Source organism: Glycine soja, chromosome 5 (assembly GCF_004193775.1).
Source record: "Glycine soja cultivar W05 chromosome 5, ASM419377v2, whole genome shotgun sequence".
In the NCBI taxonomy this organism is placed as follows: Eukaryota; Viridiplantae; Streptophyta; class Magnoliopsida; order Fabales; family Fabaceae; genus Glycine; species Glycine soja.
Genome location: NC_041006.1, coordinates 41,111,933 through 41,122,785, shown reverse-complemented (window position 1 = coordinate 41,122,785; position 10,853 = coordinate 41,111,933). Strand labels below are relative to the sequence as shown.

The 10,853-nt window shown below is 32.4% G+C and overlaps 2 protein-coding genes across 2 annotated transcripts; one reads left to right on the top strand and one right to left on the bottom strand.

Moving 5' to 3' along the window:
• The first annotated feature begins 4,851 nt into the window (after window positions 1-4,851).
• On the top strand, window positions 4,852-5,695 carry LOC114413400 (E3 ubiquitin-protein ligase RHA1B-like). Its single transcript, XM_028377796.1, has one exon. It carries the CDS (start codon window positions 4,996-4,998, stop codon window positions 5,464-5,466), a length of 471 nt encoding a protein of 156 aa, XP_028233597.1. The 5' UTR covers window positions 4,852-4,995; the 3' UTR covers window positions 5,467-5,695.
• A 1,480-nt stretch (window positions 5,696-7,175) lies between these two features.
• Window positions 7,176-10,579, bottom strand: LOC114413399. The gene is made up of 8 exons (XM_028377795.1): window positions 10,223-10,579; window positions 10,108-10,129; window positions 9,320-9,376; window positions 9,151-9,232; window positions 8,194-8,289; window positions 7,955-8,079; window positions 7,841-7,859; window positions 7,176-7,756 (listed from the first exon to the last, which is right to left on the bottom strand). Exons 1-8 carry the CDS (start codon window positions 10,320-10,322, stop codon window positions 7,481-7,483), a joined length of 777 nt encoding a protein of 258 aa, XP_028233596.1. The 5' UTR covers window positions 10,323-10,579; the 3' UTR covers window positions 7,176-7,480.
• Window positions 10,580-10,853: the final 274 nt, after the last annotated feature.

Below are 10,853 nucleotides of genomic sequence, written 5' to 3'. Positions count from 1 at the left end.
CTCTAATTTATTAAAATTTATAAAGCATGAAAAAAATTATTAAATATAATGTAAGATTTATAATATTTTATCATCTTCAATCAATTTAATTGAAAGTATGTCACATAATTTATTCTTGGTATTGCTATTGTTTAGATGTCAAATGAGTTGTAACTCAATGAATTAAGGTTTCATCCTCAGTATGATCAGATGTGGGTATTTCTGCACAGATTCGGCTCCTTATTTTAATTAGAGTGTGCTTATATTTGATGACGGCATTTAGGCGAATGCCTAGTTGGTCATTACTCATGGCAATTCCAAGTTCCGTAACATCCACCAAGTTCGAAGGTACTTGAATTCCCCAAAATATTGAAGGTTGGCCCCTTGTACATTCTGATTCTGTAGTAGTAGTATTTGATTAAGTAAGTTGCGTGGTGTAATCAATTGCATTCAGCAGAAGCGCCAATAAAGGGCCAACCAAATGCAAAAGCTTAACAAAACATTTTCGGTCCTTGAGTGTTCTTTTGAATAGCTGCCTGTATTTTTGGTTCTAGTCATAATTCGGTGTTTTTTTAGGTATTTTAATTTGTACATTTTCAAATTGCCACATAATGTGAGAAAGAAAGGGAAGTTCACAGCGTAAATTGAAGAGGGGCCGGGGTAAGAGACATATGCATATGTGTGAGAGAAAAAAAAATAATTAACATGTAAAATGAGTAACCAAAAAATTCAAACAAAGGGCATTGTGAAAATTAGCAACTTCTTTTATATAAAATTGTTTTCTTGGTTTTGAATATCAGTTATTGATGTATGATGTTTTATTTTGTACGATCAAAGTTCATTTTCTTTTTAAATTTTATTTTTATTTTCAAAAACATGCTTATCAAGCGAAGTAAAATTATTGTAAAAAATGTGAAAATAAGTCAATTAACAGTTATATTTTTTAGTTACAAAAATTTGCTAATATATTTTTTTAATATAAAATTATCTTAATAATACTTTTTGTGACATCAAATAAACAATACTTTACTATGGAAGTTGTGCAAAAATTAATTTCTAAATACTTTTCTCTAAAAAAAATGCTTCCGTATTTATTTTATATTTTAAAATTAAAAAGAATACAATAAATTAAAATTCTCAAAAACACATTTGTAACAAGTCTATCTTCTAATCTAATATGTGAAAAAGATAGTAATAGTGATGTAGAAAGGTCTAAGACTCTCCCCATGATTATCAACTTCGGACAACAAGTTTGTTGACACAAGTGACCCCAAAGACCAACGATATTACTGCTTTTCATGGGTTTTATCTTTAGCTCATAATTGATAATTGGTCTTCCCGCAATCAAATGTTTTGGGTTATTGGTGCCTCAATTTCAACGCTATTTGCGATTTTGAAACATGCTTTAACGCATATGGAAACGAAAGAGACTCAAGTTGTGCACTGACCCCCCACCCTTCTAGCTTAGCTTAGGTTAGCTAGCTTCAATTATTGGATGCTATTTTCATTTGCTTGCTCAATAGAACAACTCCGTCTGCATCAGCATGTTTCTCCCACTCCCACCTTGCAAGGGCAAAATTAAATTGGTAACTCATCTCATTAAAAAAAAAACTTGTTATAGTTTTCTTTTAGTATTTATATATTTTTAAATATTTTATAAAGCATAGTAAATGTTAAGTTAAAATGTCTCCCGGTGAGGTGAAACCGTGAAAGTCACGTTACAAGAGAGAGAGAGAAAGAAAAGGATAGTAGTAAAATAGTTGAAACATGATAAGCTTGAAATTAAGGTTAGCTGAAAAATATGTTGGTAATGCACACCAACCGAGATGGGACAGGGACTCCGTGAATGGGGATGTGTTCATAAAGGAAGGAAAAGGGCACCATCTTTTGGTTTGTTGCTGTTTCATCCATGTCAGTGCCTAGCCTCTTTAGTGGCCCTTCCAATGGGAATCACTGGTGAAACCTCTTACTATACAAAAGGAACATTTCAACACCCTTCTCTCCTCTCTATGAATTCTTCATCCTTCATTGATGACATTTGAGTGTTAAATTAAATTTGCATTTATTTATTTATTCATGTTCATAAACAAAAAGAAACCTCAACCCAAAACAAAAGTAAGTGTTGTTACACGTACAGTTATGGCACACCCTTTGGTATGCATGTTTTGCTGTGTGTCCAAACACCCGTGTTAGCTATAGACTATAGTTCAGATTCATGTATTTTTTTCCACTTCACGAAAAACAGGAAACAAAATTATAGATAAGAAACATGCAAAGCTGAAAATAGAAAAGTAACTTGGCTACTTGGCTACTTGTCTAATAGAAATCAATTTGAATGATAGTTTTGAAGAACCATGAGCCCTGAGCCGTTTAGTCTTAATACATTTAATTAGGAAAATGTTTTATGAACATTTGGAAATGGAATCGTAGGTTGTTTCTTTAGAATAATTGTAAGATATGTACTATATAAAAAGATAAAAATAATAATATATCGAAGTTAATTTTTAAATGTACTTCAAAATAATAGTAATCGTGCATTTAATCTTGATATGAGCTCACTCTGACGATGTAGATAAAAATCGAAGATTGGACACCATCTTTATTAATAAACATCGTCTTTAGTGTTTCAGAAAATTGGCATCTCACCATTTTACTTATGAAGACTAAGTGAGATTAAAAACCAAGCAGATAGAGCGGCCCCAGTTGACGATGTTAATTAAGATAACATTGGGAGCACAACCAAACCAACCTTACATCTAATATCATGTTAATTATTGAAGTATAAATATAAAATAAAGTCTTATATCAAATAAAAATAAAAAAATAAATATCATATAAATCAGAAAAAAATTCATAAATTTAACTATCACATTTCAATATGTTATGACAGATAATATATGTGATGTAAGTCTCCTTTATCGATTTTACTGTGGCTTTACCCGGGTAATACGGTTTAAACAAAACTAGGCAAAGGGAATGAATGAGTCAAGTGCCTGCAATGTTTTCCGAAGAAACTCTCCATCATCATCATTCTTGAATAAGGTTAAGGTTATGTGCGTTTTCTTCACATTATTGAAATGAGTAAATTATACTCTCATCCGTGTTTTTTTTTAAAATCACATCTAATATTTCTCATTTTTTTATATTACTTTTATCAATTTCTCTTAATATCATTAACTAATATTAATTAAAATATGTGAACAGATAAAATTGTTTTAATATTTTTATTAAATAATTAATAATAAATTAATAATTGATCTTGTAAATAAACTTTTCTTAAGATAATAATAGTTTTTTTAATATTTGACTCTTACTTCATTTTATTAATACTTGAAAAAGATGTAACTTTTAATTGAAATATTATATCAAACACTTAGTTATCAAAAATAAATATTTTTAAAAAAAAATTAAAAATACAAATACAACAACAAAACATTAAAATTTAAAGTAAAAGATCATATTTAATCCATACACAAATACTAGCAACCAAAATACTAACACACATACAAAAAATTAAACTAAAAAAATAAGAAAAAAAGGAAAATATTAAGTGAGTTGAAATGCATTTGAAAAAAACAAAAAAAAAAAAACATTGAAATCTACGACTGCACTAATAGTCAATTATTTAGTTACCATCACCACGTCAACTTCAGTTACGAATTCCACCAAAAGCTATTAAGTAATAATTGTATTTTGACTCTCTATTAAATTATCTAGTTACATAATTAGTAGTACTATACTATATAAGTGAAAGATTAGATGTTATCACCAATCCCCGAATAGAAGAACAAAAGTTTTGCAATAAGCAAATTACACTTACAAATGGTATACAAAATTACACTTAAAAAATAAAACAAAATACTCTAAACCCAAAAAAATTTCTTCAAATCACATTTTTTTAACAAGTATTTATACACAAAACTCAAATTTAAAATTACCAGCTAAGTTCAAACAACTTTCTATCAATTAATCCATGTGCTCATTAACATTTAAATCACAACTATTGCACTAGTATTTTACATTTAAGTGAAATATACAATATATCAATAAAAAAACTATAAATTAATTAAAAAAGGAAGTATGCCTGCTTAATTCATTTATTATGTTAAAAATAATATATTAATTGAAAATTAAGATAATAAAATACACATAATTAACTGACAATAATTCTCCTTAAAAAAAATGTCATACGTGTATATATATATGTGTGTGATTATTTAGGAAATAGTAATAATTTAATATTAACTCATCTTCAAAAGAGTATAATCCAATTTAATATATAATTATAAATTAAAAATAAATCAATTTAGAGCATAAGCCATTCAAATTCGACAAGAAAAAACAAAAAGTTTAAATAGTAATTAATTTGAGAATTTTTATAAAATAAAAAAACAATAATAAAGAAATAACACGTCTTTAAAAAAGTATCATATTTATTATGATAAATTAATAATGTTTTTATTTCATTGAATATCTCTGATTAAAAACCAAAAGATAAAAAAATAAGTTTTTTTATATCATTTTCCCCCATTTTACATTTAATTTTAAAAAAAAATCATCACTTCATTTTTTTTATTAGTTTTTCTTTTTTTTTTCCTTTATCATTTTCTTCTTTCTATCGGTACACTCCTTCAAATTTTGTAGATAAAAAAATATAATTAAAAAAAGAAATTTTATTAAATTTTGTCATCATTAGCAAATTTAATAACTGTTGCACATCTAGAACATAATAATTAAAAAACCACTTAATATACGTTTAACATCTTCTTTCTACCCATAATAAAGGTGAGAATAAAAGGGTAAATTAATCAGTTAATTTCATATGGAAAGAATCACATTTTCCATTTACGGTGGATATCACTAGATCTCCATAAATTGATAACCCATTTGAATCTCAAACTCAAACTTAAAACTCTTCTCTATCTATATAACGCACCTTCTTCTTGTTCACTTCACTCTCTCTCTCTCTCTCTCACTTTTTCTCTTGACACGGAAAGAAACAACATCTGAATTCTGATGGGTTTCCCAGTGGGGTACTCGGAGCTCCTCTTCCCGAAGCTTCTCCTTCACATCCTCTCCCTCCTGGGCCTCCTCAGGAAGCTGATTTGCAGCCTCCTCCGCTTCATGGGCCTCCACGACTTCCTCGAGCCCGACATTGCCTGGGCCGAAACCCAGACCCGAGTGCCCGAAGAGTTCGAATCCGTGTCGGCCACGCTCATCCGGGAAATCCTGCCGGTGGTGAAGTTCCGGGAGCTGGTGGATCCCCCGGAGACGTGCGCGGTGTGTCTGAGCGAGTTCGAGGAAAACGATGAGATCAGACGGCTGGCGAATTGTCGTCACATATTCCACCGAGGATGTTTGGACCGTTGGATGGGGTACGATCAGAGAACCTGCCCTCTTTGCAGAACGGCCTTTATACCGGACGAAATGCAAGGTGCTTTTATTCAGAGACTCTGGGCTGCCTCTGGGATCGCTGATCCTTTGTAGTATGCTACTATATATATTCTAAATATTTCCTTTTTTTGGGGAAATCAAAAGCCTGAACCAGAAGAGGTTTTTTCTTTTTTTGTTTATGTGTAGTGTATATATACAGAGGTCATGGAAATACTCAGACTTCTATCAATTGTATATCGATTTCTTTTAGATGATGGATTTTTGTAGAATTGGGATCTGGTTCGTCTCATATTTTGACCTATACAACATAATTGGAATTTAATTATGTTTGAATTCATCTTAGCTTTAATTTTTACATTAAAATGTGTGGAGTCTACTAGGGGGTTTAATTTGGTTTTGAAGAATTTACCAATTTCGAATGTAAAACTATGAAAGTTCATGAATGACAGAATGCACGCGAAGCATTATTTGATTTGAACAGCTACAGTAACATGGTTTATAGGGTTTTGGTAACTTTAGTTTAAGGACATTGTTTAAGAAAGTACTAGGTAATGAATAATTATTTTTATTAAAAATCATACTAAAATGTATTAAGTCGTGATAAAAGTATATTAATGCTCCTAAACCATTTTTAATTTATTAACCGGCGGCCCCTATCATATCTTATCGGTAGGATCTATCGAGTATTGTTCCATTCCGGATTTGAAAGCAATCGTTTGTTCATTAATTATCGGTGTTATTAAAAGGTACCGTAAATTCAAAGAGTACACTGCACGTATTTCTTTAATTGCTTTAATAGTAGTTTTTAGGTCTTAGCATTTTGGAGCTTGAGTGGCAGTGGATGGAGGGCTTCACAGATTCGACAAAATTTGAGTCATAAAAAGACAGGAAGCTCTTTATTTTCTTTTGAACGTTTCTGCGCGGAGGTAACGTAGGACAATGGTAATTGATATGCTGACTCGTTTTACTACCATAGGAAAATCAGAAAAAAAAAAAAAAAAGCGTAGACTGACGCTGGTGCAACATGCAAATAATTAGTGTTTTTAACATGATTATGGTAGATGGGAAAACCAACATAAAAAGAAAGAAAAAAAAAAGTGGGTCGGGTAGCTTTTTCATCGTTTAATGGTGATGATGCTCTTTATAGATTTCTTGGCGCCGGATCCGGGTCATCAATCTTTGATTTGCTTCCTATAAGCTAATTATAATAACTTCACAGTAGTTTTGACAGTAAGTAAACTATTTATATCATACTTTGAACCAAACTATGAAAGTCAGGTCAATTCGGATCAGCCACAGGTTGATTTGTATCTACTTACATATAAGTGTTTGTTTAGGTAAAAGTACTTTAACAAGTTATTATATCAGGTACATAAAAATACGTTTTATGTCAGGATATGTTAAGTAAAAATAATTTAAAAATAATATATTTTATTTAAATTGTTTTAAAAATAAATTTGTATGATACATTATTTTTTTAGAAGCATTTGTATGATATACATTATAACACATTTGGTTTTTGGTAATGTTCATTCCATTTGCTTAAGACTTTCTTGATTTGGTTCCTTTTGTGGACATCTTTAGCTCCGGTTTCATATGCACTAAGATTACTCCCTTACTCAACATTCTCATCAAATAAAAGAAATTATTTAGCACCAATATCATTTATTTATATGAAATTGTGTAAAGTCACACGTGAAACAATAATGAGTTGTAGTTTTAAATAACAAAAACGGCATGCTGCTTAAATATCTATCATGCATCTAGCTGTACCTCAAAGGCTAAAAAATGTCCAAGGAGAATTGGTAAATCTGTCACTGTTGTAATAGTATTTTCATTACTCAAACTTTTCGTTTACATTGATCAAACTACTCACATTAAGGCAACACGGCCTCTTTTGTTATCCCTACGCATCCTTTTACGAAGTCGAAGTATTAAAATGGACATCCCGATAGGAGTTATAAGGTCAAGTCACAAGACAAAACTTGCTAGGGGAAAAGCAAATTAATTTATCAATCGAACTATTGCATTTCACCACAAACATGTACCCTTGTTCTATGAACCAATCAATTGGTGCTGTAAACCAACACAAGGCATGCTAAACTAATCACTTAGGGTGGCCAGAATATCCTGGTGGAGGATATACAACAGGGGGGGGGTAACCGGCGGGGGGATATTCTGGTGGAGGATATGTAGCAGGGGGGTGGTAACCGGCGGGGGGATATCCTTGAGCAGGCTGTCCATAAACTGGTTGTGGTGGAAACCCAACAAAAGGAGGAACTTGTTGATCAATGCGTGACATCTGCTGAACAGGAGGCACTGCCATTGCTGGTTGGGGTCCAAATTTCCCGTCACGCTTGTCCATCTCAATCTTGTGCTGAGTCTGCAAACAAAATTTGCTTAAGTGATAATTATCATGCATAGGACATAATGATTAACCATTTCAGAAATAATTGAATAAACTTACCTGCATGCATGCACAGACCCTACAAATAAAAAGAATAATAAAATTAGTACAAACTCCTTCCGCTAGAAAGTGAACAATATATATTTTGACTTGAGACAGAAGAGGAAGCCTTACGTGCAGTACACAAAGTCAGCCAAACAAGACAGCAGCTGAGAAGCCTCTTGAATTTCACTGCTTCCCACAATCATGGCAACAATAGAGAATATACATGCAATTTGTTGAAGGCAAAACATGAAACCCTAAACAAAAGAGTTACATGTAATTAACAGAATATCAATGAGAAAATAAAACATTTGCATGCGTATCTGGCGGTGAATGCAAGTGTAAAGCAGATAGAGGGAGGGAGAGAGTACAATAATGCAATTATCACATTGCGTGGTTTGAATGTTAAATTCATCTTGCAATAGAAAGCGGGTTGAGGCGACTGAATTTCCAAAGCAGAGGAAAACCTGAAACAAAGACGCATAGGAATAAATAAAGCATGCTACTTGAAAAAGCCACAGAAAATTCAAGACCCAGAAAACCAGCTCCAAAGGAATCCTGCGTGCTCTTTATTAATTCCAAATAACAATTTATAATTGCTCAAATGCTATTTCCTGACACCCAATAAATGAAATAAATGAACAACTTAAAACCAAAGGAACAGTTATAATTACGGCTCAACTTAATAAATGAAATCAACAGCTTACTTAGCACAACTACCTTCCTAAGTCCTCTTTTGACCATGAAAACAAAGACTTCAGTTCATCATTAACAAAGACAAACTAGTGAAAAGACACTCTAGGGGTCTATATTCTCCATTTTGAATACTGACATTTCTATCTAAAAGGATGTTCAGAAATTTTGAGTTGTATTTTGATTTGATCATTTGAGTCCCTGTAATTTTGAAAACTTTAATGGGTCCTCACATCCAACCTACAGTCGGAAACTTATAACACACTTCAATTGAAAATTCCCAATTATTTAACCTTAAATCTTCCAACTACCTCATTTGCTACTAGGGCGGCATCTAAAATATGCCTAGTGCCTACCTTCACAACATTCCAAGGAGAGATCAAAAGATTTTGCTTTGATGGTTAAACGTTTTAAGTTTTAACCCACCATTTATCCCTCACCATTAAGAGTTAACTATTTTTATCAAATTTCATTCGTGATTTCAAACACAAGAACAATAACAGCAGTAACAAGCCTAATCTCGAACGTTGGAAACAATTTACTATCCTAACCATAAAATCCTGTACGTGCATTTTCTTTTTCATTAATTCATAACCTAGCCATAAAGTAAAGAAAACAGGTTCACATTTTTATACCTCAGTGCAAAGGCAAAATTCTGGACATTTACTTTCTCCACACCTACCACTGCAAGGCATGTAGCCAGCACAACATGTGTATCTGGAACAAATAATAAGACAGATATATCACACAAACAGACTGTAAATCATTTTGGAATCCTGGGAAAACAGAAATAGTATCAATTACCTTGACATATCATCATAAAGGGCTCTTTTGCGAAGAAGGTAAGACACACATGGCGCACTATAATGGAACAATAGAAAATTAGATTACTTACTGCAGAAAATAAATTAAAGCAGTGACAGACACAGCAGATCCTCAAAATATCACAGCGACGTAGTTTTCTTAAGGATACAAACTATTCACAACCAAAATAAAGACAACATTTATCATTCACGATAGTATCAAATATTTCACGTATCACTTTGCTCGATACCATCAGACTCCGTTCACTCAGGATACAATACTGACATTGTCAGAGACCAGATTCCTTCAACACTCATCACCTACTGTCCAAGACATTATTGTCCCCAAAGACAGAGCCACGGGCCCGCCATTGTTATTTTACATTCACCAACCCCTTGACAATTCAGTAAATCTTAAACCACCCGGAATAAGCATAGTTTGTCTATACCCTACAATATGAATATGAACGTTTTTCACCCTTTCTTCCTCAGATCTACAGATCTTATAAAATACACAATTAAACGAATAATAACACCGATCAATTTGAACAGAGCGCAGAAACTCCTTTTTCTTTAAGCAGAATATCAAATTACTTCGTTAGTCCACGCAAGTCAACGTTAATGCGAGTTCTATAACTCGAAAATGATAAACAGCGAAAGTGAAAATTAAAGATTCGATTCCTCGTCCAAACGAACAAAATTTCAGACTAGAAACAACAATCATCAGATCTACAGAACAAGAATTGACAAGAACATCGCCATAGTGAGAGGAAGTTCCAGATCACATACCACCACAACGCGAGGCAACAATCTGCGCAAAGTCGTGTTTCGAAGACGATGTCAGTGTGAAATTAGGAAGCCGAAAATTGAAAAAGTGTGTGTGTGAGAGAGAGAGAGTCCTTACAAGGTGTATCGGCCTGAATGGATCTCAAGAGATCGGTGTGCCATAAATTCCGGTAATTCTGCCGTGACAGCATCTTTTCGATACTCTCCTGCGACGCCATGGCGATTGGGTTGTTGAGCAGTCACAAAACCCTACTAGATCAGATATATCCTTTCGGAAATGCGGATACGATATAGGTATATATAACAGATAACAGATATGAGGAAATCGTGGTCGTTTTGCTGAGAAAATAAGGAAATGAAGGAAGAATCCGCGTGGTTTTGGGTGTTGAAGCTTGGTTGATCCCAAGTAAGCCCTCTAAGTCTCTAACAGACAAAGTCCACCAGGACTTCAATTAATTATTCCCTACATCACCTTTTTAATTACCTTTTATTTTGCAAATAATCTTATAATAACAAGTATCAAAACAAATATCATTTTGCCAAAAGAACAAATAAGTATTAATACCAAAAACTGTATAATTTATTTTTTTTATATAATGCGTCAACTATTATAATTTTTAAAATAATTATTACAAAATTAATAATTATGAGTTCGAGTCCGAAAATCCTCTTTACATATACAAGAGCAAGACAATGCACAATCCTCCTCTTCATTCCTTATCCATTTGTAATAATTAGCTAATAAAATT

What these genes read in the sequence shown, in the direction of transcription:
- LOC114413400 (XM_028377796.1), top strand. Translation starts at nt 4,996, where the DNA reads ATGGGTTTCCCAGTGGGGTACTCGGAGCTCCTCTTCCCGAAGCTTCTC.
- LOC114413399 (XM_028377795.1), bottom strand. Translation starts at nt 10,322, where the DNA reads ATGGCGTCGCAGGAGAGTATCGAAAAGATGCTGTCACGGCAGAATTAC. An exon ending in CTTTATGATGATATGTCAAG is followed by an intron (nt 9,233 to 9,319) that starts GTAATTGATACT and finishes TATTTGTTCCAG; the next exon opens with ATACACATGTTGTGCTGGCT. An exon ending in AATGTGATAATTGCATTATT is followed by an intron (nt 8,080 to 8,193) that starts GTACTCTCTCCC and finishes TCTTTTGTTTAG; the next exon opens with GGTTTCATGTTTTGCCTTCA.